This window comes from Parus major, chromosome 1 (genome assembly GCF_001522545.3).
Source record: "Parus major isolate Abel chromosome 1, Parus_major1.1, whole genome shotgun sequence".
In the NCBI taxonomy this organism is placed as follows: Eukaryota; Metazoa; Chordata; class Aves; order Passeriformes; family Paridae; genus Parus; species Parus major.
The window spans coordinates 30618714-30646294 of NC_031768.1; the positions used below are offsets into that span (position 1 = coordinate 30618714).

General features: G+C 41.6%; 1 protein-coding gene across 1 annotated transcript in view; it reads left to right on the forward strand.

The window, feature by feature from the left end:
• Positions 1-15492, forward strand: part of CRACDL (CRACD like) — a 68997-nt gene extending 53505 nt beyond the window's left edge. The window contains exons 9-12 of the mRNA XM_033519604.1: positions 936-2514; positions 12116-12315; positions 13921-14053; positions 14945-15492. Coding sequence (XP_033375495.1) covers positions 936-2514; positions 12116-12315; positions 13921-14053; positions 14945-15090 — 2058 coding nt within the window. The 3' untranslated portion in view covers positions 15091-15492. The remainder of the gene's footprint in view (positions 1-935; positions 2515-12115; positions 12316-13920; positions 14054-14944) is intronic.
• The last annotated feature ends 12089 nt before the right edge of the window (positions 15493-27581 follow it).

Consider the following 27581-nt stretch of genomic DNA (forward strand, 5'->3'; position numbering starts at 1 on the left):
GCATACTATTTTTAAAAGGCTGTTAAAAAGTGTATAGTGTTTAAAAAAGAAAATAAAAAATTTCTAAACCATCCTTCTAAAAAACATTTATCTGATCCTTTTTCATATTTTATGAAGAGCATAGCTTGGGGTTTTTTTCTTTCTTTTTTTCTTTCTTTCCTTCCTTCCTTCCTTCCTCTCTTTTAGCACTAATGTTTTCAGCTTTTACTGGTATTTTTACTTCATTGTTCGTGGGCTTTTTCAATGTTTTAAATATAGTAAAACCATTAATTGGCTTGCTTATTACTAGAAATATTATTCCCTCTATCTCAAAATATTACTAGCTGATATTCTGTATTTCTCCAAATCTGTGAGTGACCTTTCAGCTCAGTAGACACCGCTGTGAGCAGCACAATGATGAGGCCAGTTATTTAGAAAAACACATAAAACAATAATTCACCAATCAATCCTTCTCTTCCATTCTAACATTGTTACTAAAATACGATTGCTTTGTCCAGACTCCCTATAAACTGCCAGCTGACTGAGCCCTTCTGTATTCCCATGGAGAGTGTTCACATGTTTTGATCATACAATTTTTAATATTTTCTTGCCCAACTCTGGCTGCACACCTTACTAGGCAGTATGCTCTGGACAATCAATTGCCAAGGACAGTCCAATGGCCATTGTTCTGATGGACTTCCCTTCTACAAAGGCATGAAAACACTAGCTGTGCAGAAGGAAACGTCACACTTTGCTTTCATACTGGTTAAATGCATTATTCCAGGATCTGCTTAGTTAAAAAAGCATCCAGTCTGTAGGTTAAGAAAACTGCAAGCTCAGCACTGGAGGCAAGTATTGCCTCCATCTCTAAGATCTCGGCTGTAAATGTAATGATAAATAAGAAAAAAAGTGAAGTTGTACATGGTGATGGGGCTTTCTGAATTTCTTTTTTACAGAGGACCCAGTCTGAATCTCTGACTGATTTGAGCTGTACCCCAGAGGAAGAAGAAGAGGATGATGCTGTATTCAAACCCAGCAATCAAGAACTGCCATGCAGCGCAGCTGCAACGCAGAATGTGGCTTCCTGGCCAAAGCCCAGAATGCCTGAGGATGTCCCCCCTGCTTTGAGACCAGTGATGACTCAGCCTGCTTCCGAGTCTGCTGTTAGACAGGAAACCCTGCTACCAGAGAATACGCCAGAGGACTGCCAACCAACACTGGAAATGACACGTGAGGAGTCTGAGTCCTCACTGCTGTCAGAAGGCAAAGACCCTGCAACTTCTTCCTATTCCTGTTTAGACAGAGAAGTACAAAAGCAAGAAGATTTCTCAGAAACACTGGTTCTGTTGTCTGGGGATGTGTCAATCAATATTGTAAATCAAGAAAATAAGGAGCTTCCTACTGTGTTTCCATTAAATAAATTACCTTCTCAGGAAAATATTTCAATTAATGAGAATAGTATTGTTTTCTTGGGAAGGTCAGAAGAAAATAAACAGAAGGAGGATCAGGTACCTGTGGAAATGCCTGGCAATAAAGGGGCAGACAAAGAGTTTACTCTATTGTCAGAGTCCAGCAAGGAGCTTTTCATGGGTTCGTCCCAGCCCACAGACTCATTCCATGTTTCACATCCTGCTTCCTCAATGCAGATGGAATCATCTACTTTGTGCTGTCTAGAGAAAATAAAGACTGCACAAGAGGCAGCTGCTTCTGATAAGGAGAACAGTCAGTCACCGGTCCACAAGGAGGAACATTTGAGAAAGAAAGCTGAAAAGGCGGTCAATGAACTCAATGCCTTCAAAAAGTTTTCCGTTTCCTCTGCATGGGAGAGGCCAAGCACCAGAAGCCTGCATTTTCCAGAAAGATCGGAATTGGAAAGCCCATTAAATACTGGATTCTTCCTGTCCAAAGCAAAGGTCACCTCAAGAAATGAGAAGTGGCAAGATGACTTCCAGAAAGGATCAGAATTGGATGAGGAAAAAAGTAGCAACAAAAAGGAGACTTTGCTGCCAGAGTCCTACTCTGAGAAGACAGGACAACCTACAGAAATTTTGGCCGGTTATGTTTCCCCAGCTGTTGATGCAGTACCAATGTCAAGCAGTTCTTCAGTGGTATCTCAGAATCAGCCAGGTTGTAAAGATAAAAATCCTTTTCAAGTGAAACTTAGATCCACCTCACTGTCCTTGAAATATGAAGACAACTCACCACCAGAATCAAAAGGGATTAAAAGATACAGTGCAGAATTTAATTTAGAAAATGAGGGACTGACTTCCTTTCTAAGAGGTGATAAGGCAGAGATCAGAAAAACAGCCAATACAAATACCGGTGATTCTTTAAATGAAAAGATCAAACTCAAAGCAAAGTCCTCTGAACAGCTTAGCAGCAAACCTCCACTGCCTAAAAAGCCAGTGTTGCAAAGTATAACCATTCCAAACACCACTGCAAGCAAGGAGAAACAGGACAAAGCTATTCACTCTCCTGAATCCAGCAATGAAGACAGAGACTTGGAGAAACAGTCAACTGCTTGTAAAGTGCCTGGTAAGACTCCCAAAACTTTATAAAGTTACCTTTGCTTGCAAAGAGCAGCCTTACCTGTGAGAGAACAAGGTGCAGCACTGTTGTATCTGCCTGGTGAGCACGAGCTGATGGCTCTGCCTTCAGTGATGTTGCTCCCTTATTTTCCCTTGCTGAAAAGATTATCACAAAGACAGCAGGGAAGAAACAGCAGACAGAATAAGATATTTTTACCTCTGTTTTTTGAATTTTGGGGTATTGTTTAAAGGATGTTCAAAGGGACACTCAAAAAATAAAATACATGTAGCACATATTGGAAAACAGAAATAACATGGTACTAAGTGTCCCCATTTAGAGCTGCTGCATGGCAATTCAAAATCCAAGAGCACATATTAAGTATAGTGCCCTGTGTGGGATGAGTGACTCAGACCTCTAGACCTTCTTTTTCACCAGAGCACTGAGGCAGAAATACAATGAGGCCCTGTCACTGCCTGCCATGGTAAACACACCATTTATTTATTGCCTCCTGTGAGCTTTTCTTATTCATTTATCTATCTTTATCATTACACTTTCCTAGTTTAAAACAAAAATTAACAACCCTGCAGCTTCCTGGAGTTCAAAGCCAGGAGAGACCAAAAGATCAAGTCTACTGCAGATAGTTATATTTCACTCTGTTGTCTGTATTATATAATTGGGTCAGAGATGAAAAAAAAAATCAGACCTCTTGGGACTAATGTACTGTGGACTACAGGCAGAGAACAGAAAAGACTGGAAGTGGCACCACTGTCTGGGGTCTTTGCAATGACAGTAAACAAGTTAGGTGAAGCACAATCAGTTCTAGCAGCAGACTTCTGCTCATCACTTCAGAGAACAGCCAAGAGGGGAAAAAATAAAACTCTAGGTGTTCTGGTATGTTGAAGAAAAATCTTCCCTGTCCTGGACCTATCTGGGCATGGGTTTGATGTTAAGAATGCGAGAAGATGCTGGCCATGCAAATAATAGGGTGTCTCTCTGCTATTGCAGAGTTTCCCCCAGTCTCGTTGCTCTTCTCTGACTGGGGTCAGTCTCTGAGCTTTGGAGTAGGGAAACACCAAGACAGAAGAAGATCTCAGGGTACAGGAGGCCACTTGTCCTCTAGGGTGACAGAAGTATCTTTCTGGCCCCAGAGGCAACTTGCTGATGCTGAGTGACATCTGATTCCTGTTGTCCCCTGCTACAGCATCACAGACATTTTTGAAGGACTTTGTCCACATTCAGTTTCCTGCTCTCTCTGACATCATAAAGGAAATAAATTCATTAAGATCCACAGCTGGATGAGGTCCCCACAGCCATCCAGCCAGAGCCTCCCCACACCCTGCAGGCAAGACAGGAGATATATAAAAAATATGTATATAATCTCAACACTCCCATTGAAGGCAATTTCCCCTCTGCTGCACTGAGTAGTTGATTATTTGTAGTGATGCCCACATCTCTGATGGACTGAGATTTTGGGGATGGTCATACTGGGACAAGAGAGGAGAAGACCTCCTCTAGCAGGGTTGTTGTGGCAGGGTATGGAAGAGAGCAGTGGGAGTACCAGTGCTCCCTCACAGTGCTTTATCACATTCCTCTTGCTCAGTCCCAGATGGGACTGGAAATGGACTGGAATGCCTTCCTGCAGTGAAAGACAATGAGTACTGGAAAAGGAAGAAGGGGAAGAAATGAAGCCAGGGAGCACATTTCTCCTCCGGGCTTCTCCTGTGGCTCTTCAGCCCTAGGATGAAGGAGACTGTGCTGAGATCCTGAGATGCAGGACCACCCTCTACAAAATAGGATCTGTGGGTGATAGTTGTGCCTTGGTCTCCCTGATAGAAATGCATGCACCTGAAATTGAAAGTGTTAAGAAGTCCTGCTCTGTTCTCCTCCACCTGAGAGTATTACACCAAATCTTTATAGCCTGAGGTTGTTTAAAATGATAGTTCAGATTGGTCTGTGATTGCAATTAATTTTCTTCCTTATCTACTGCCTTCTTCAGACACCTGACCAAGCACTTCCCAGTGCTAAGTTGTCACATCAGCCTGACCTGGCCATCTGAAGTCATGGGTGAATGAGGTGTGCCCACCTCCTCTGAGTGCCCTGGAACCACACTAGCTTTATTGGAAAAAATTGCATAGTGACCCCACAAATGAGGCCCTCTGTGAGGCACAGGAGAGTCATGGCATGCAATGAGGATTTAGCAGGGCAATAGCCCTGTCCAAAAATAATTTTAAGCTCTTTGAAAAGTTTCCCTCAGCTCATTGAGTCAGGACTGTGTCTTTGCAACTGCAAACAGGAGAAATCTGACAAAATCAACACAGCCTCTCATGGATCACATGTGTCTAATCAGGCATCTCTGGCCTGGACACTCACTCCTTTTTTTCTCCTTATACCCAGTCAGCCCTCTCCTAGCCCTTGAGTTCATCAGGCTTTTCAAAGAGCTGTGGTCACCATCAGGAGACAATTTTTGCTGTCAGGGAGTTTCTTCCCACCACATATTAGGAAATCTATGTGCTGAACAAGAAGACAAGCTGTGAAATTGTGATACAAGGGGATGTAGTTCCCGTCTCATGTACGCGCATTTAAAAAAAGTCAATTTGCTGTGTCATGGAGGTCAGCAGGAGCAATGTGATTCATCCAGTTCACATTTTAGCTTTTCAGCAGTCTTGGTACCAAAGGAACAGGAGAGCTGATGGGATGCTGGCTTACCATGCCAGGTGAAAGCAGCACTCCTGCTCTCCAGAGCTTTCTGGGGAACTAGTGAGGGATTGCTTTACCTCTGTCAGGCTGCAAGGAAGCTCTTTAATGTCTGTGTGGAATTAGTCACCCCAGGAAGAGTAATTTTAAAGTTTCTGGAGCTAAAGGCACAAGTCTTTGTAAGATTTAAAAGGTTAAGCTGTGTTGTTTGGAGTTGATACACTTTGCTATAAATCCTGTAAAGGGCAGAAACAATTACCATATGCTAACAGGTTATTACAACAGTGAAACCATAAGCAATGCTTGTCTGAATCTGCATATTAGGATAAACAAAATCAGTGACTGAGGAGCTAGACTGGGGAGGCATCCTCTGAACAGAGCAAAAGCTCAGGGAAGAATGATGGATTTTATGGTGAATGAAATTGGTGTGTACTGTCTGGGAAATACAGGCTCTGGAATAACAAGAGAACTGTTTTTCTCTACATCAAAAAGACATTGCTTTAATGCTGAACTGGCTATGGCTGAAAAACAAGCTGTCTTTTTTTTTGTCTTTTTTTTTTTTTTTTTTCCTGAAAGAAGTTTCTTTCTAAGTTGTGTCAGGTTATTTTGCAACACAGCTGTTTACCAGCAGTGAAATAGACTTTGATGCAAACAGCAGTTTCTTGTGTAAAAAAAGACTCTTCTGGCATCGGTGGTATAGATCCAATCAAAAGTCAAATACCTCTCAGAGCAGCATGGGGAAGAAAGAATTGTCAGAAATACTTAAGCAAATCTTCAGAATACCTTTGTCTGAAATTAAGGAATTGGGTGTGTATACTGACATGAATGCATGTAGTGCATTAATGAACAAAGGGAAATATATAGGCCAGGATATTCTAAAGGCTTTATGCATTTGTGAAGCTCTTATTAAAATAACTGGTGTTTTATAAATGAGCAAAGATACAACAGTGTGGAATTAAATATGCATGCATAAGCAGTGTTATAAAATAATGACACTTACATACAGAGGGTGTTATCTCCCTGTGTAAAGTTGTTTGGATTAGTTTTGAGTATGTTTGCTTTTAAAACACTCAAGGAATCCACAAGCTAGCTTTGCTTGCTGTAAGTGGTTTGACTTTCAAAAGACTTGAAATTCTGGCTCTGACCTTTCACCTGCACACATGTATAGCAAGAAAAACCACTCTTTGCAGTTCTTGAAGGCATAAGATGTTCTTTTCCAAGTATGAGACTTATATGTCATAAAGAGCCTCTGCTAAAATTTTTGTGCGCAAAACAGCTTTTAGATGTATAGAAAACAGGTCACAGATTTAAAGAAATCTGAGGCCATCTCTAAAAAAGATAGTTAATCCCTAAATCTCAGGGTAATGGTTAAATATGTCTTTACTGTGTTTATCCATATCAGCAGCACACACAGAGAGGTACATTTGAATACAGGAAGTATATTTATCTGTCAATAGACAGAAATAGATATGTATTTTTCTTTCATTTTCTGTGTGTGTGTATAAATCCATGCACAATAACAAGTCAATCATAGTTCCTTTCATACATTAAGATTAATGTATTTTCTTCATCTTACTGTTCATACAACCAGTCTGAAACACATTACAGGATAATATCCAAATATCAGTGAGATGTGTACACATTTATTTCCACAATACTTAGGCAGAAGAAATTCTCACCAGTAGCATGATAACCTTTTAGTCTGAGGAAAAAAAAGAAAGTAGTTTTAGTAAGATACTAAGGGAAACAGATACCTGCATTAAGTGGGGTTGCAGCAGGGGAGTTTCCCCCCCTCTAGAGGACCACTGAGGCAGCCAGCCCTGATGCTTTCAGACTTAGTGGAGGAGAGCCCAGGGGATTCTGATCTGCAGGAGGGAATTGAGAAGGTGGCTGTGGTTCACTTGGCTTCAGAGCTATCCTCAGTGGTTGTTCTGGGAGCTGTGAAAGTGGTGAAGAATGCAGAACCGCTGACCTTGTGACTGTCCTGTGTGTGTTCGTGGGGAAGACATGGAGGCAAGGCTTCAGCAGCCTCTGGGTGTGGTTTCAAGTGGCAGCATAAGATCTCAGGAGCCTACATTAATTGCTGGCTTTAATACATGGTGACATTATGCACAGACTGGCTTGACAAGTTCTGACCTGGATCTTTCCACTGCTGGTGGCTTATCCCAAGGGAAAGAAGGGGCTCCTCTCTTTCAAAAAAGCCTGAGGCCAAGTCAACTCCAGGGAAACCAGGGAAAGATGCAATCATGAGGTTAAAGCTGTGAATGAATGAGAGACAAATTGCTGCCAGCAATATCCTTTATTAGCTTATGAAGTTACTAAGGAATGAGTTGAATAGCACATTGTTTAAAATAACATGTTGTAATATGAAATTAAGAATATTATTTAGATTTTAGTTTTATTCTGAAAATCTCTCAAGTGTAACATGGTAGGAAGAGGCTCAGCCCTGCTTCAACAAAGGAGAAATGGAACACAGGGCATTTGTTCCATGTGGCTGTGGTCTGTCAAAACTGACTCAGCTTTGGATGGAGGATGCCACTACTTGCATTTTGTACTTCATTGTTATTTCCCTAAGACTGGCATTTACCAGCTGGGAGTTTCCATGCAAGCTGCTGTGCATGTGACATGCAGCAGAAGCAGGAATTAAAATTGTCTTTTTGAGTACTTTCGGTTCTGCTCTGGCTACCCAGTTTCTTAAATGCTGTGCTTTGCCATGTGGTGAACCATAAAAGCACATGGACTATCCCATGACTAGATAAGACAGAGCTTGTTCAAGGTGATAAGACAGTCATGAAACCAGAAAGATGTGTGGGCAGCACTTCCCTTGAGAACAGTCACTTCCTGAGAAAGCTTTTTGGTTTTTTGTGTCACTTAGGGTACTGAGAGCTTCATAGGACAGTCTTAGGTCACCTTAAACTGCCAGCTCTCTTAACCATACTATCTTCTGGATTACTTCACCACCTTTCATCCTTCTGGCTGGAGCAATGGTGCACATATTCTGCCAAGAAACCATATCTAATTGGAGCTGGGAGAATATAAAGGACCTCTGGGCAATGGGAAAGATAATAAATAGTGAATATGCCTCTTCTACCCCTTACAGTAATTCTGTCTGATGGATGAGGTAGCAAATCCTGTGTGGGTTGCATCTGATGGGGTTTTTTTCTGAAGATAAGGCACTTCCCTTGCCTTGTCTGCCTGTCTGACTTTCTGCAGCAAAGACTCAAAGGAACAAGGGCAGAATATAATTGCTTAAAGATACAAGAAAGCCTTTCCCAGCAGCAGATCAGTTCTTAATCCTCTGTAGGTGATACTACTCTGCTGTCCTAAGTTGGCCCATACAGATACATAAAAAATCTTCAGGATTATGATAAAGAGCTTTTGTTCCCTACTATCAAAGGGACATTTGGATACCATCTCTTATGGAATGATACCTGGCTCTAATTTGGCTGCCTTCTAATTGGCATGACTAGGATGTCTGGCATCTCATCAGGGAGAGCTGCCTAAAGATTAAGGGTGCCTGGTGCCTTCGTTAGAGCGTCTGCCTTATGAAAAACATTGTTATAATACCAGCCTCCAGACATATCACTGCAGGAGTGGGAACCCTGTTTTGCTAGGCAATGCACAGTCAAAACAGCAGGATGAATTCTAAATTCATGAGGGTGACAGAGAAATGGGAGCACAGGTACCAATAAGATCATTACATGTAGTGCAGTAAATAGAGCCTGGGCATAGCATTCATTTTGTCAGTGTGGATTGTGTAGTAGAGGCAGAGGAGGAACAACCTTGAGGTTTACATAAAGCTCCTGGGGTGTGACAGGGAAAATGGGACAAAACACAAAGGGGGATTTAGTTTTGTCACAGCAATTAAGGTGTACATCACAAGCGGCATCAGGGTAGAAGCCAGTTCCCAGCATCATCAAAAAGTGTGGGTGGATTGTAAAGGTCCTTCAGGATAAAGGCATCGGAGTTTTTGAGCACCAAGACATTACAGATGGTGAAGGAAGGTAAAGAGGTGGTGGAAGGGGATGCATGTGGTGGTGTGTCTGCAGCTGTTTAGCCAGAGAGCTGCTCCTTGGCTCTGAGGAACATGGGACATGACCTTCAGTCATGGCAGCTCATCTGTGTGCCACAGGAGTGCTTCAGGAACTGATGAAACATAGCACCTGGTTTTACTGGGCAATGCACTAGAAAGTCCTGCCCAAATTGCCCACCACCTGAAAAGGTGCAGATGGCTGCAGATTGGTTTAAGGGCATGGATGCAAACAAAGGAGGGAACGTGATGGCATGTGCCTTAGCAGACATCACATCATTTCAACTGTGTGGTTTTACTTATGAAGATCCTAATGAGGTTTGCCCTACGTTAGAGAGAAGATGGGCTAGCAGACTTTGACTTGCTAGTGGTTATCTTGGAGAGCTTTGGAAGTTAAGGGGCACTGACTGACGTGTACAGAAAACCATTCCAGGTGAAGTGGTGTAGTCCTTCCATGTCAGCTGATGCTAACACTGTTTCCATCTCAAGTGCCAGTTCTGACCATTGTATTTGAAGGAGATTTGACCAAACTAGGACAATTCCTACAAGAGTGATCTAGAGAATATGATTAATCAGGAAAGTTAAAAAAATAGGGAAAACATGGTCTAAGTCTTCAAATGCATAACAGGCTGTTGCAAGGAGACTATGAGTAATCTGCTCGTGTCCATAGTGTGTAGGAGAAGTAGTTAAGGATTTAAATTAGAGCAAGGAAGATTTAACTTACCCAACATGCAAAAAAAAAAAAAAAATAGTAGAAAAAAAGAGCCATGCCATAAGATAGGTTGCCTAGGGAGACTCTGAGACCTGTCCTGTTTTTGGAGAGTTAGATACATATTTGTGAGGAAACAGTTTCTGTGAAACTGATCTTTCAGCTGATCTTGCCTTGCAGTTGAAGAATAGACTACATGACAAATTGAGATCTCTCCCAGCCTTATTCTTTATTATCCTGTAAAATGAGATAAAAATGAAGCAAGAAGAGCCAGTGGAAGGTAAAAAGAGACAATGATTGGAAAAAGATTATGGGAGGAAAAGATGATGTCTTGCAAAGATGGGGGTTAGGTGAGATGCAGAGAATTGGAGTAACATGCTGTCCAAGAGGGAGAGAAGTTCCTTCAGTGTTCAGGGGCCCTGTTTTATCTGTGCTGCATTTGCACAGCTGAACTTCTGAGTTGTTTCTTTCAGAGGTTTTCCTGCAAGATTGCATGAGGTGAATGTGAAGGAAAATGCAGGCATCAGCTGGCTAAACATCTTGCTTTGGCATTAAAGCATGGGTTTTTTTATCTTTTTCATTTTTTAGCTGACATAGGCTTTACAATGTTTTCTTGTTCAAATAACTACTCTCTCTCTGGTGAGGTATAAAAATGACTTGAGAAAATCCCTGAGCAAAGCAAGTTTGTGGGCTTTCATAATGTGCCTGTGTTGGCAGACTCCAGCTCTTGGGAGTGCATCATCCCTTTTATCTTCCATGCCTTCATAAGGCATCTCAAATGTGCCTTCAGAGACATTTGCCTGCTTTCCTGATCTGGGCTACATTCTGCCAAACTAGACCATAGTGCTCCAGAAATGTGTGACAGTGCCACAGGGTCCCATGGCTGGCTCTACGTCAGCAGAGCAGCTGAGCCCCCAGGGGGACCCTAAGGCAGTAATCCTTCCTGGCTGGGTCTGCCTCCTCCCAGTTTCCTGAACAAGGATGCTGACTAAATAACAAACTTTTCCAAAGAGTGGGACCACACATGATTTGAGGATGAGAAGCTTAACGTCTGCTCTGAAAGAACCTTCAGTAAATTTTGATACATCAATGGCCAGAACTGGCTGGGAAAGATGAAATCAACCTTTTTGGGTCTAAGATTGTTAGCCATGTTCTTGCTCCTCATTTAAACTACACAGAAGCTCTACCATTCATTGGGAAACTCAATTTCGTGTTCAGTGTGAGTTAAAAAATGGAGGACCAGGGGGATGGAGTCAGTGGAACTCCTGAGGCTCTTCTCTTGACTGAGTTCTGTTCAGTGAATAGATAGGATTTCCCTTCTCAGAATATTTGAATACAGGGTATTTCTCTTTCCCACAACCCTGGATTCTGCACATCCTTGGGTAGCAGTTGTGAGGTCAGAAGGGTAGTAGTTTTGACTTGCTTCTCCAGAAACTGTCTTTTTCTTTTTGTGTCACTCAAGTCTCATTTCTGGTAGAGCCCAGTGGAAGTTACTGGCCCCAGTGAAGACCATGGTCAGCATCAGCAGGGATGAGTTAACGTAAACCTCACATCAAAAACCTGAAAGTTGCTCTGTGGTTTTAGCAGTACTTCTGTATGCTCAGACACCACAGACTGCTGTGCACAGGCACCCATGGCACCTGCAGACTCCATGGAGCTGGGGGAGAGCTGCTCCTAAAAGGGTGGAAGAAAAGCAGGAAACAATTAAGGCATGGGCTGCTGCTGCTTGGACATCAGAAGGGTGGGAGCTGAAGGCAGCCACAGTGGGGAAAAGGTTGCCTTTGCAACACCTCAGTCCCTCTGTGTCCACATTTGAATAGTCTGCTGCTTGTCTCTAAGATACCGTGGAAGAGGGAGCAGAAGGGCCAGACCTTGACAAATGGGTAGATTAGTGAAGTTTGATTCATGTTTTTTGCATCTCCCTCATGTGAGGGCAGTGACACCGACTCCAGCTGAACAAAGATGCAAAGCATTTCTCACCAGAAGAATGATAACCTAAACTTAAACCTCTGAGCACGGGAAAATTGCTCTCTGGAGACCAAACTAAACAGAATTCCTATTTATCCAGGATGGTTTCATATCCTGGGACCAATCAGTATATTGAGAAATATGAGCTGAAGCTAATTACAACTTTTTTTTTCCTATAACTATGTACATAAATAATCTGTCAACAGAGAAAAGCGTGCCTTCCCCCGTGGCTGCTGGAGACTCTGGAAGAGATCCTGATACTCCTACAGAGCCATCCTGGATTTCCATTGCAAGGCAAAAGCAGAGGGGCATGCATCAGGAGAAGGAACTCGACAGAGACAAGCTTGTGGCTCCAGATAATAAGTCAAATGCAGAGAAACAGAATAAAGGAAAGGAACAAACAGAGGTACTTGCAGTACAAATTTATGATGTAGTACTCTTTGGATCTACTGTTACCAGTCATGCCACAAAGATTTCAGATACTTAATGAGTGTAACTGTAACTAACAAAAACACTGCTCTCATAAACGTGTTACAGATTCAAAGTTTTCTGTTGAGATATGTAATTCTGTGTCTCCAAGAAATCCTGGAACTATGTGGAGTGTGTAAAATTTTTTGGCATACCTACCAGATCTGACATGTGTATTGCATGCTAAAATACCCAAAATGAAGTGCTAAATTGTAGTCTTTGATCCTCCTCAATGCAGAGGAAATATGTTCTCTCTAGCTATCCTTCTAAGCACAGCCTTTTGCTGAACCTCTTATACCTCCTGACTGATTTAACACTGAATGAACAGCTTGGTCCCAGAAGCTCCTAGGTAACAATTTTTAGAGCCCTGAGAAGTGAAATAGGATAAAAATAGCTTTTGCACTTGCAGAGAGTGCCAATATATAAATTCTGGTTCCCTGTATATGGATAATCCAGAAGCCCATGTGGTGCCATGGAATATGGGCTGACACTGCCCCTTCAGAGATCCCATGCAGATCAGGGGTGATACCTGTAGCAAATGATCTTCCCTGATGACACGGCTGTGCCAGCAGAAGTGCTTGGCATGAATCCAGAACACTAACCTGCTGCCTGTTTTGATCCTGCACAAATAAGAACCCTGCTCTGATGCAGGAGCATGTGTGTCCTATACCACTGTGGCATTCCCAATGCAAATGATCTACTTTCTTGGTGGTACTGCTAGAACCTCAGACAGGTGTATTATATCATGGAATAAGAGATGATTTCTAGATGATGAAAAATAGCAGTGGTTAGGTTAACAAGAAATAATACATAATAAGATGTCTAGGCAAACTTCTGAACTGCATTAATGCCCAACACAATCCCAAAATACAGTTTCTATGTCAGAACAGGAAACTCCAGATTTTAGCTGGCAATGATCTCTGAAATTCATGCCATGCATTTTATTTCCCCATAGCAGCTAGCAGAGAAACATGCCAAGATGCTTCTGACTGCAACATGTGAGGCTTGGTGCCACTGTACTACTCCCAGTTTCTCTTTCTCCCACATGGCACTAGGCACTATCACTTCAGGGTAGTTTTTGATACTGGCAAGTAAATCTATTGGAGGATGTGTTTGACTTCTTTTTTTTAATGAAAAATCCATTTACCATCAACTGTCCAAAAATACAGTGCCCTAGCACACAAAATTTGGGAGACGGAAGGAAAACATGAGAGAATGAGGCTATTTCCAAATCCTGTATATGCTTGTAGAGATGTGCAAAGAACTTGGAATACATTTTGCAGTGAAGACTATAATTATCTACTCATACCATTATGAATAAGAGATATGGAGGGAAAGTTTTAATTTGTAAAATTGAGTATCATGGATGTTACATGAAAACACTGTAACTTTCTGAACAAGTATCAGCTCAAGGGAGAGGATTGGGACCAGTATCTGCTGAATTGTGGCAGGCTTCCCATCTACTACTTTGATCATGTTCTTCCAAACTGAACTCATTCTCCCTGAATTAAAATCCCTGGATTTTATCCCTCTCTCTGCCTAGGGGCCAGTGAGGCAACAATGGAGCAAACCTTCACACTTGGCACCTAAAACCACTTCTGAAGAGCAGAGGAAAGACACAAAGTCTGAAGGGAAGGCCCTGCTGAGAACCAATTCATTGTCACATTATGTCCCTGGTAAGAAACAAAACGCTTAAAATGTAGGCTGCTATTTCACAACCTTGTCAGAAAAAATCCTGCTTGAGTGTGCTGCAAAAGGAGTAGGGGCTAGATCCTAATCTTTTCCTCAGCCCCACATCAGCCAGGACAAAGAGTTTTCTCAGCACTCATGAATAAAACTCATGGGATTTTATTTGGTGTTTTATTTATTTATTATTTTATTTGAGGTTTTATTCATTTATATTCTTTTGACCAGTTTCATTGCAAACAAGAGAGTAAAAAGGGGTAGCCAAAAACTTGTGTTGAAAGAAACGTGAATCAAGAATTCCAGGCCCTTTCACAGGACAGAGGCCCAAATTCACTTTTCCAGTGTAACATGTAAACAGAAATATTTACAATAGCATACAATTTAAATGTGACTTCCTCAGCAAGCTGAGGAATGGTGCAATCACAAACTGTCTATCTATCAGTCCTCCCACAATGAGTTTGTTGTAAATCTCTTTGGTAAATCAAAATTTGAAAGCAGGGCAGAAGTTTTGAGGTAATAAAATTCCTGTGAGTTGGGGGCTGAGTAAAGGAGGAATTCACAAGTGAATACTTTAGCTAATGAAAAGACTCTCTCTTCTTTGGCCTGGGTTAACATAGGGCACAGCAAAGAATCCAGGTTGTTATGCTGAGTTTTGATAAATTTAGGGATCAAAATATATTAGTGATGAGAAAAACATTGTATTGTTTGGATCACAGAATGGTAGTTTCCTCAATAACTTATTGCACAAGAAACTTCCATGTGAAATGTAAAGATTTTCTACCACAGGGCAAGGCATGGGGAGTATTTAATAAAAGTGTATTTAATAAGGTGTTTAGTTGCACAGCAGGTAAGGGTAAAATATCCATGTGCTTTATTCACAGTAGCTCCATCACCTGAACTGGTGGACAAGGAGGAAATAAGCCACTTGAAGAAAGCAAATAATGTTGTTCTGGATCAGCCATCATGGATGGAGCTGGCCAAAAAGAAGTCTCAAGCTTGGAGTGATATGCCGCAGATTATAAAGTAGAATGATGCAAACAAGTAGCATCTTTCATAATTAAGTCAACTACTTAACTGAACTCCTACAAACCAGCTAATCACAGTGTGATCAAGAATCTCTTGATACAGAAAGGTTTTATTTTACAGCTGTGGAGAAAGTGTGCAATAGGAGCAGTCAAAAAGTTTACCTTCAGTTTTGTAACAATCAGAATTGCAATGGCGATGGATTACTTAAATTATGCTAAGGACATACTTACACTTCAGAAAATAAACTTTTGCCTTATGTATTTCCTGCATTTTCTGCTTTTAATGATGTTTGTATCCAAACAGGATCTTTGCTAAAGTTTGCTGAACTTGTGTTATTGCTGGAAAATTCTATTTGTTATGGTTTTCTCTGTTTACAGTTATAAATTGTGCACTTACATCCTGATTCTCTTGATGTGTTTCATTAGAATCACGTGACACACTTTCTACCAAAGCTGTTAGGCCCATGGAGGTATTCCTGAATAGCTGCTAGTGAGTACTCCATTAAAATGTGTTGCTTGAGCTGCAGGTTTGCCTAGCTAAGCCAGTGGTACATTTTCTGGGGTTAGGTTGCGTTTCGGGAGGCACAAATATGCCCATTTATGTGTGACCATGAAAAACATTCCTCAATTCTTTCTGTGAGCAACCTTGGTTGTACAGTGTTTTCAAGCAGGTGAGCAGTAAGGAAAGAGAACTGCAGCTGGAAGCTCATCAATGTATTCACAGCTGCTTTCCTACCTGGATTCATCTGGCTGTAACTGGCTTTCCTTCCTGTGAAACCTCATGCCCAGCCAGGAGGATGGTATTAGTAACAATGGTCAATATGAATTTAATTAAAAATTAAGAACTGAAAATCCTGGAGCTAAAGTTCAAACTGAAGTACTGGGGAAAACTGAATTTCATCACAGCGCCAGCTTCACATATCACCCCCCACATAATCTTAACTCCTCTCATTAAAAACCAGTAACATACAGATAGCATGTCTGTACTTGACTACCTTTATATAACATCCTCATGCTCATTGCCCTGAGTCTCTCCCACCAGTTTGTGACTCCCACTCATGAAGTCTCCTAGGCTCTTCACCTTCGCTTCTTTAACAAGATTGACAAGATAAATCATTTGCTGCTGATTGACTGAAACTACTCTGAACATATTTTAAGACCTCCCTATGAGTTACAGAAGCAAAGAACAAACCCTGTGATGCCTTACTGCTAAGACAAGCATTCAATTTTTTGCATGCATGGGTGAATTACTACCTTAGCACTGCAATCCCTAGGTTTATTTATGTTTATATTAGTGGTTTTGGTTTTATTATCACAGTATGCTCTCTTTGGAAAAATTTGGGGAGTCTTCAGGAAACATAAAATTTTCTAGCACCTGTGTTTGCAATTTTGAAGTCTTCTCTACAGAGGTGAGAAGGAAAACCTGAGCTCTCTTGGTAATGACAACTGTATTTAGTAATGACTAAAAAAATAGAGTTTAGCACATGAATATCCGAGATGCTGTTAAAGGTTTTCAGTCAGGTTGTCTTTCATTGTTAAAAACAGGAGGAGGAAAAGCTAGTTTTATGTTTGTCAGAGCCTTATGACAGAGCCAGTGAGCCTGCATCGCTGTCAGGGTCAGCCTGCGTGGCTGCTGGGGTCCTGAATGGGGCTGTGCACAGACCTGCTGCAGCCCACCACTGAGCAGAGTCAATAGCCCCTTCCCAAAAGGGTTCTGCCAGCTGTCCCAGGGATTTCTCCTTCCTGCAGATGGCAAAAGGCAGCGTGAGATACTTGCTGAAATCACAAGTGGCAAGATAGCTCTCTGTCAAACAGATTCACACCAGAAATGGTAACTTAATTACAGAACATGCAACCTTGGGCTCAATTGCCCAAAGGCTGGTTGTGCAAAAAATTTTCAGACTTCTCCCCCATGAGCAAGCATGCACAATCCTTAATCTCAAGTGATATTTTTTTTCTTTTCTGGTATTAATATTCTAGGACCTACAGTAGAGATAGACACATTTTTGAGATACAATATAAACCATCTTAACGCCCTCTCTTTTCAAAATACCCCTTCTGAAATAACTAACTAATTAGCATAAAAGGTAATGTTAAGATATGCTATTACCTTTTGTAGTAATCTTGAAAAAAGCCCCAGTTTCTGTATTTAAGGAATATAGCATATAAAAAAAAGACCAGATTTTTACCCTCTAATTATTGCTGCCCCATGAAAAGGTTTACAGAAAACGTAGTTAAATGTTAATGTAGTCTGCTTGAACCTCTGATATGACAGCCAGGGGAATTTTTATTTTCTCACAGTGTTGTTCTGTCTCCAGATTTCTAAGACAAAGGGTCATGCAAGTAGGACTTGCCATAGGTGTCCTACAGTAGGTAGGCAGAAAATAGCTTTAGAACTCATGTATTTTTCTTTGGTGAAATGGCTCATTTGTGGAAATAGAAAAATGCAAATAAAAATACAGTTCTCTCCTCTGTATGAACAATGAGTTATGTTTCACACTCTATGCCACCAGAAAAGCCTTTCAGATCTGATCAGCTTTCCTGAGGACATCATTATACTTTTCCAGCTGAGAGGCAATATGACTAGCTCAGGCTGATCCATTTTGCTCAGGCAGCTGCAATATATATTGTTGCAATATAACATCTAACAGGGAAATAAAATGTAAAAATTCATCTTTTGTTCATGACTCATGCACATAAACTAACAAAGTTGGAATTACAGTCAAAGAGCAACAACAAAATGGACTTGAAAAATAGAAGTTTCCTCTTCCAGAAGTGCTGCATGAGACATCTTTGGCTTTATGTTTAATGAGCAAGGTGCCTTCCCATCAGTGAAGGGCCTCACATAATGCAAATGAAATCATCTATCAGGTGTCTTTCAGCACAAAAACCCTAAATTTGATGGTTTATGCAGTTTACTAGTTGGATTACCCTAATCAGCTTCCTCCCAATGTTTATAATTTTATGTAAAAAAAAAAAAAAAAAACAACAAAATGATATTAAATGGATAGTGAAGTGTCGTTTTTAAAGGCCAAAATATCTCCTCAGTTTTTACTTTGATATGGTATTTTGCACTGTGTTGCCTTCAACAATAAAACTGTTGCATTTTTTTTCAAGATGAAGAGGAACATAAAATCTTGTTGCCAGTGAAAAAAATCCAGCAGCAGTGTAGCAAGCAGCTTGCTTTAATTTTGCAATGCTATTAATTCTGTCTTAGTCTCAAGGAGCACAATAAATTTGCCAAAATGTTTGCTTTGTATACATGGTGAGTCCTCTGCTGTGGGTAACAAAGGTTTAATTATAGGATTTTGTGTTTGTGTTAGAAGATAACTTTTGTACTGTTACAGAGTCAAAAAAAAACCCAACCTGAATGTGAACACTGGGCAGTGCTGTGTGTCTATAAAAACCCCAGGGGGGAATGTAACCCTGTGTGATCCTGCACAATGGGGCTGCATGGGATTAACTCTTGTAGGAGAAGACTTTTCAGCTCCAGTGGGGCACGGGTCTCACTCAGGCTCACATACTCCCAGTGTTTGCCAAGATGTACAACAAATGACAGAAACTGCTGAATTTTTGTAGCATGGGATCTTTCATTATCTGACTTCACAAAGTAAAGAACACATATAGATTTTTTTAATGGATTTATACTCACAGATAATTCTCTGCATCTTGTTTCACTTTGAAGCTAGGGGCTGATGGGACATGTATTCACAGACCATTCAGCTCTTCTTCCTTTGCAGTATCTTGCAGCACCTTTGCTGCAGATTTTGACTCTCTATGTACACTGGCTGTATTCCCAGAAGAAAGCCACTCTAGCTCACTTAAGGCAACTCAAATGGAGATCATTCTGGGAAGTGCTGAACTATCTCCCTCTCCAGGATCCCAAAATCTCTCTCTTAAGAATTGTTAGGAATGCAGCTAAGAGCATATAAATATTACTGAAGCAAAGTGATTGAAAACAACTTTCCTTCCTTCCTTCTATCTCACACACCATCACACTGAATAATTTTGCTGTTGATTTCTTTTTGCTTTGTTCATTTACCTATGCAAATAAGTATGATATGGTGTATTTTGCAGGTTCATAATTCCATTGAACAGTATTCAAGGTTGCTGAGCAAAGCACTGTGGTATCTTAACTCATTGTAACCAGTAGTCTCCACTTTTTCCCAAATATGGCTTGATTTCTAGTTTAGAATTGACATGTAAATTATTACTCTGCCTTTGAGAGTCAGTTTTTCCTGAGAAACTTCTAATTAAAAAAAGGAAAAAGAAAGAATTATGTGATTCTCTGTCTACTAAAAAACACTTTGCACCAATGAGTCCTGCTTTTACACTGGCATTTGTCACCCATGCTGGCAGCTGTGGAACAAGGCAAAGGGGCCATCCATGCTGCTCTTGGGCCAAGCAGCAGAAAACCATGGCCCCATCAGAGATGATGAGGAGGCAGAGGAATCCAGCAAGACTCTCTTACTGCCCACCATGATCTGTGCTGCCCTCCCCAGCCAGCAGCTGGTGCCAGACCACGATGAGGTGAGGCTAACAGTATTTACACATCTCTGGGGCCCAGCTCCAGTCATGGGACTGTTTGTGCAAGTGGCAGTCCAAGGTACTGTGAAGGTTACAACACTCCATCAGAAATGAGCAGTTGCTGAACTGCAGAGCCAAGCTTGTCCCAAAGTCAGGCTCTGGTGATTTTGTCTCCCAAAGAAATCCTATTTCCATATTATTTATAATAATAATAATCTCCTGCCCCAGATTTAATGAAACTACCAGCAAATCCCTCCAAGTCATTGTCCACATCGAAGAACCAAGGGAGAACTGTCTGGAAAAAGCAGAGGAAAACAACCAGACTTATGACAAGAGAAGAATTCAGTTAATAACCCTTCAGGAAAATAAAAGCCACCTTTCTCAGCAGAAATAACAGAGACTCCTATTTAATAAGCTGTTGGCTCATCCTCTCTGCACTCAGCACCGGAGATAATTTTGATGGGCAGGCTGCCTGCAGACAAGGCAGGAGAATAAGGTCTTGAGCCTGTCCAGACAAAACAGACATCATCTTCCCCATCTAGCCACTCCTTGAAACAAAACTTGCCTTCTTTTAACTCCTTTGCCTCTTCCTGCAGCACTCACCTCAAGTATACAGAAGGGATTGCTTTTTGCTTAATGAAGCCTGCAGGTTGGCTTACGCCTTTATGTTGAACCACAACAATGAGAGTCCCAGGTAAGACAAGTCATGGCACCAGTGACTCCCTGGCCCCCAACCTTGCGGCACTGCAAAGCTTCTTCAGTAAATGCAGCTCCAGCGCCCACAGGATGTGCTCCAGCACCTGATATGCTGCCTGTGCTTTTGTGCAGCATGGCAATGTGGTGGGCACAGCCTGGCTACAGTGCTGCTACAACCTTGGAAGGAAGAAAAACTATACAAAATAAAGAAGTTTGAGCTAGAGATAACGGAGGGAACCTTTCCACCTCAGCTGAGAATTCTGAGTGTGCGGTTTCCTTGCTGCTTCCTCCTCTATGATTTTCTGTTTGTTTTCCATGTGTGCTGAAGCAGCCCAGAGTGAGCTGCCTGCCACCCAAGGGTGCCTTATGTTTCTGCAGCATCAGATCCAGCTACTGAGCTTGGTCCAGCAGCAGAGTGCAGGGCACTTTTAATGGTGGATGGTGTTGTACACTGCTCACAAGAGAGCTTTTGAATTGTGTTTTCATGCCCCAACTTTCCTGATTAAAGGGAGAATATATTTTAACTTAACTTGGGGTTGTGGAAAAGAGATTGGGGAGGCAGATTTTGATTTGCGACCTACTTCCCTAAAGCAGGATGGGAAGGACAGTTTTGCTTTGACTGAGGAAGAACACAGCATTTGCTGTCAGAGCCTGATTATGTGGGCCCAGGTTTTCATGAGGTGAAAGCAGAGGGTGGTTATTCCAGCAGATAGACTTGTGCTGATTTCCCTGATTGCTTTATCCTTGTGCACAAACACCTCCCCAAATTCACCTACCGAAGTTAGCCATCCCCTCGTCATGTCCTGGGTGACCAGACCCCTGGCATTGTGCCACAAAAGAGTAATTTTCAGACTGAGTCCTGTGAGTTACACCAATGGTAGTGGAGGAGGAGAGGTGGTTTCCCTGGCTGCTTTTATGTAATTGAGGGACAAAAAGGCTATATCTTAACTACATGCATGTTGCAAAAATTGGCTTGAGTAATGCAGAGTTCTTGTTAGCAAGTAGCAGATGAGTTTCAGAGAGGGCAGAAGGACACAAGCTTAATTTCTTGCATAACATTATTGAAATACAACTGAAATATAAAGTCAAATTTAAAAGAAATAATAAAAACCTCAATCTTACCCAAATTAAATGACCTTTTAATTTTATGCTTCTCTTATATGCAAGCTCATAATTTCAAATTATTAAAATATTTCACTTTAGTGGTGAATGCTTGTTCCCAGGACATAAGACATACTTCCTCCTAATTTAGTGGACAATTGCTCCTTTAACTGAGAAACAATTTCTGACCCTGAATTCTGCCTTCCTTTCAAACAGCCTAATACAATTTGGAGCTTTTATACTTGGGCAAAAGAAGCTATTTTGATCAAATTGGAGTCCGGTAGGTGACAGCCAGGGTCTGTGTCTTCCTCTGCAGCCTGCAAATTTTACTTGCTTCAAATAACCTCTGGATCTTGCCTGATGCTGGATATCCCAAAACATTTGTCAACTTCAGTCTCTTCTCCAGCCATTTATTTTAGGGGAATTTTTGTATTTACACACCAAAATGGCTGAGATCCAAACTGGTCACTCTTCCCTATCAGCAAGCAACGGTGCAGAAATGCTGCAGAAGGAACCCCTTTCTTATGCCATCAAGGCAGGTGTTTTTATCATGTGCCTCTGGGCTACTTCACTAGATCCTGTTTTGCTTTGTTCCACTCTGTTAGGCAATTGCCTAGAGGAAGTCTATGAAGAAAGCCTCCTATCCCAGGCCTCACTGGAGTGGGACAAATGTGGACCTGTCATCTGGTGCATGGGGCCAGGCACCTTCCAATGGGCAGTGTGTCAGAGAAGGAGCCTGCAGATGCCTTTCCCAGACTGCAGCACCACGTGCAGGCCTCCAGCTGACTCCAAATTTTACCTTTCATAGACAAAAGGCTCACTTCAGCTGGCTCAATAAAATTGAACCAGTCTTCTTAAAATATAATGTATCGATTAAAGAGTGAATTAAGCCATTGAATTCTCACTCCCTGACCCCTTCAAGTTGCAGCTGCTGAACTGTTACACTTTTAATTGTCTTCTGCTTGGTTGCACATAGGAGCTCACGCTGGTGTTTGCCTTGCTTGGGGACCTACTTTGGAATGGCATATTTTGATTACTGTAGATGCAGCTACTTGCTTTTTTCTGACTAATACATTTGATGAATCTTCCCTGCTGTTAATAAACATAGTGGTGTTTAATTATTGAGACATTTCACAAAAATGCTTTTGAGAGGAAGACAAATTTTATGTTCTGCCTAAATAATTAAACATTATGCAAATGTTTGCAACCCCAGCATTCTGGTTATGCAAAACAATATTTGGATGATGGCCTTGTTTGCACACTGAGTTAGTATTGTTGGGCTGTAATTAGCAGCAGATACAGTATTAAGAATATAAACAGGTTCTAATGAAACAGTATGGGTGCAATGGTAAGACTGAGAGCCAGGCTGCAGCCACGCTCTGTGAGAAGAAAGTCATATGTTTCCTCTAAGGACCACATACCATCTCAGCTGGGCTCCCTGGCAAGCAAGACCAGCCTCAGGCTCACATTCTTGCACTTGGCAACCTCATCTAATGCAGAGGGAAAAGGAGACACAGGAGAGACAGGGAGGAAAGCCACTGCTTTCCAGACAAGTCCACTTCAGCCCAATGTGAAGCTCTCTGTTTTGTCCTTGCATTTCCCTCCTTTCAGCTCTGGCAGTCAGGGAAAACACTCAGTCATTGGTGGTTTTAATGTTTAATTATCCATTAACAGGAGTCATCCTTGGAACATGTTGCTACACATGTGCCCTAACTCTGTCATCTGTAATCACCTTAAAAACCAAAGAACTGCATGTGTCAGTCCTGTCATTTATTACATTTATTACAGCTCTGTTTCTCTCAGGATAGGGATAACAGCAGTATTGCATGATATGCAATGTCAGTGATAAAGCTGTTTCAGTTATCAAATTCATCATCACCAGCGTGGTCCCAACCTAAGAAAGGGTTTATTAATTGCTCAGTGTGCTCCATCTGCCAGTGGTACTCAACAGCTTTGATTGGAATCTGCTCTTGACCCCTGTCTCATTCACTCTCATTACCTGCACATTTGGTGGGTGGAATTAGCATTTTCCCACGTGGCAGCACAGCACGTGGGATCACACTAGGAGCTGTCATTATGTAAAGTAATTTTTGGGAATAAAATACAATATCAACACATTGTTCTTAAACTGCTGGTTTCCCTTTGTATGCCAGGAGAGTAATCTGCATGCAATTGAGAGGAATCTGAACACCTACTTTGCAAATGGAGATAGGAATCTAAAGCTTCCTTTAAATCAGTGAAGAAAGGAAATACACTGCTTCATTAAAAAATGTATGCCCTCAGTATCCTTCCTTGGGGAGAGAGCTGCCTGATAGTCCCAAAACTCTTACGTTATTACTATAATTTTTGTTGCCTGTTGGAGCTGCAGCAGTGCCTAGCTTGCTGCTACTTATGGTATTACAGCTGTATGGTTAGAGGTCCTGTCTGACTGAGGTTCACTTCTCCTTTTCCTAAAATTATGCTCTAAAAAGTCCTAAGACCTAGGAAATAGTACTCATTATTTCTAAATGCCACAAAGAATGCTCCTGTGCTATCTATGTTTTCCTTGCCACCTACCATCCTTCACTACTGCTTGGATAACTACAGGTTTGCTTTATAGGGAGGAGATGGGATTCCATATTGGCAGAAAGATAACACTCAAATTAAAGAAACATCACTAAAACCTTTAAGGCCAGTTAGAATGACTCAATACAGCTTGAATCCCTGCTGTGATAGGGCAAAGCATGAGATCTTTTCATTACAGCAGAGCAACAGCTCTTCTAGTTAAATGGAGAGTGGATTTGATAATTATCTTCAGTGCTGCAGTTCACAGGCTCACAGTGATTCTCTTGACACTTGATGTGTCTTGGAGGCAGAGAAGTTAATGTTAATGATATGTACCATAGGTTGAACAAGGGGCTCTAAAGGAAATCTCTTACTCCTTCTCTCCCCACCCCAAATCACCTGCTGACAGAATCACTTGGGCATAAACTTCAGGTTCAAGCAACAGATTTTATCCTCTCCAGGCTATATTTGAGCCTGCTGCTCCATGGCCCTACTGTGGTGTGGAATGACTCGCACAGTAAATACACTGTTCAGGGTGAAATTTAAAGCAGGCAGATTGATGGGGAAACCAAAAACCCCTTACCAATGATTAGAAATGAACTGGATTTGAACATTTTACCCATATATGATGGGATGGGGCTGGACATGATTAGAAGACTGGAAGCTTCAGGGTCATGTTTTGTCAAGATGCTCATGAATCTGTCTCTTCTTGCATTCATACCAGTTTTAATGGGATCAACCACTTCTGCCTGCTCCTCACAATATTGGCACAGTATTATGAAAGCAAAGCAGCTGGGGAAGACAGGAGAGTGGCACAGGATCAGAGGAGCAGATGTGATGAGGCAGGCACAGGAGGAAGGGTTCTGCTGCTTTGCTCTTGAGGTGAGGCTGACTCAGGTGCTGGTGGGCCACAGGTGATCACTGCTGTTAGTACAAACTTCACTGAGCCATAATCTCCAGCATCAGGTTCCACATACACAGTGTGGATTGGTCACTAGGCATGAATGCACACAGCTAGTCATTCATGGATATGCAACCTGCTCCATCCTTGAAAACATTCCATTAACTTGTTGCTACCCATCTCCTAATTGATCTTTTGCTGTGAGAAGGAATCTTCATTCCCTGCCCCGTGCTGTCTCTAGTGGCAGAAAATGTTCATCCTTGTGCTCTCTATAAAGAAAGAGGTCAGGTCAGCATGAGGAAGCACAGGAAGCTTTCCCTTGCTCCTCCATCTGTAGAGCTCTTGTCTTAACGAGGCTTTTCTCAGGCTATTGACCCCATCAGAAATAGAACATAAAGTGAAGGGATGTGGCAGCAAATGCTTTATTCCAGTTTGGTCTGTAAGAGATGTCCAGATCTGCCATTCAGTCAGCAGTGGAAGGAAAAGACATCCACTCTCCTGACATCTCCTGAGTTACAGGCCAAGAGTAGGAGGGAGAAACTTACCCCAGAGATAGATTTTAGCCAACAGCCTGGTGCCTGGTTTTGACTCTTTAATATCTATCAAAGTGGATTGAACCATGCCCTGAATAACCCCACCTTCCTGTGAGAAGAAGGATTGTGAAGAATAAGCAGGCTGGGTTAGACAAGAAGAGAGATGAGACAAAGAAAGTGATGCAAAGACTAATGTGCAACCAGCCCCAGTCTTTGACAGGGGAGCCTATGCCAGAAGTCCAGAGTACAAAGTTTTATAGTTTGTGCCCTTGGCAGTCAGTTGTTTAAATTGGCATTGCTTTTGCAAATTTTAGATCAGTCTTTACAAATCTTCACATCTTTGGAAAATATGCTAGAGCCTTAATTGTGCATTATTCAAATAGGTATTTGGGCATTTGCAGTGAGTGGAGCTGGAAAACCATTACAGTTCATAACAATTCTGCGCAAAATAACTAAGAGTTACATAGGGGACACAGACTTTCTCTTTCAGAGCTCATCTCTCAGTGAGACACTATGCTGGATTTTGACACACCCTTCTAAAATACCTTATTTTTGCCTGTGCAACTTGCCTTGGATTCTTTTGCCATGCTGTCTGGACCTATATTCAGTTTTTCTAGGAAAGAGTGAAACAGACCTTTAGAAGAAGAAGATCTTCAGAAACCCACACTTGCTAAGGACTTAATTCAGACTTCCCTTTAACTGCAGCTTCCTGGCTGTCAGTGGATCATCCACCAAGTTACCCTGAGGTAAGTTAAAGGAGAAACCTTCATAGTGTGCTTTGCATACAATGAAGATGTCCAGTGTGTGAAGTCTACTTATCAAAATTTCCCTGAACATTTTTCTTCTAATTGTATGAGAGCCGTACGATGAAGTAGGCAACTGGAAAATGAGTTGGCAATCAAAATCCTTAATTCTTAATGTGATTTCCTTTCACTAAGATTACCTATTCAATATAAGTGTATCTGACTGTTCTTTAGCCAGGCACTGGACCTCCAACAGCTACCATCAACAATACTGTCTCACTATGAACTTCACAGTTTCCAGGTTCATGTTTATGTAACAGTACAAATGCATTTAAAAGCCTCTGCCTTCAAAAGGAGATGAATAAATGTAAATGTTCATCACCTTTGAGCACATGGCAGAGGCGTTTGCAGCTCAGACAGAATCTCCACAGAGAGGGGAATGACAGTGATGTGGGGGTGAGGGTAATGAAACACAGACTCAATGATCTTAATGGTCTTTCTCAATCTAAATGATTCTATGATTCTGTAAGTTTGGAGACCAACCTCTTCCTACCTTCCCAAAAGACTTCTCAGACAGATTATTTGCTCTCTCTCACTCCTCAGTTTTTTATCTTATTGAAGTGGAACAACAATTTACCTACTGGAAAGGACCACACCTGATTTCTGAGCAAAACAGCACCATGCGGAGATGCGGCATCACAATATAGAAGATTATTTCATAATGTTATCATGGAAAAAGACAGAATAAAGATTACCTAAATGTGGCATTTTATGGCTACTAAGCATTTGTATATATAATTGTATTTCAATATGATTTTCTACATCCCTTTTCTTGTGGAGTATTAGTGCTACACCAGGGGCTACATGAGCCATAAACTCTACATCTAGCAGCTTTATGTATAAAATAAGTTTATAATACTAAAAACTAAAACCTGTATTTTGCAAACTAGCTCAGCAACTGGAGGCATTCATTTCAGTTTACATCTACAAAACCGGAATGAGATCTGAATTTGCATGAGCATGAACTCTGTGAGATGGGAAAATCTTCTGTATTGTCATGCATACAGCATTTAACCTAGTAATAGGAAGGGCATGGGAAAGCTCCCTTTCTTCCTCCCTTCTCTTCCCATGAGCCAGGCCTCCTGATGCCCTGCTATGGTGCCAGCTGAGGGCCTCAGATCCTCCCTGTGCTGTGCCATGACTTGCAGTCCATCTCCTAAGCACACTGTGTTTAAGAACATGGTTGAAGGGCAGTTGGCTTTTTCTTCCCCTATCCATGTACTGTAGAGATGGCACGTGGCCCTAAGCAGGAGCCAGCCTGGGGCACAGAACAATTGCAGGGGCAGTGAGCAACTATGGCCAGTCCTTCTGTGATTATCACTTGGTGTACTTGTGCCCCTCATTCTTCATTGTTGATATGGGAGTATGGAAAAGGCCCAGCAAAAATA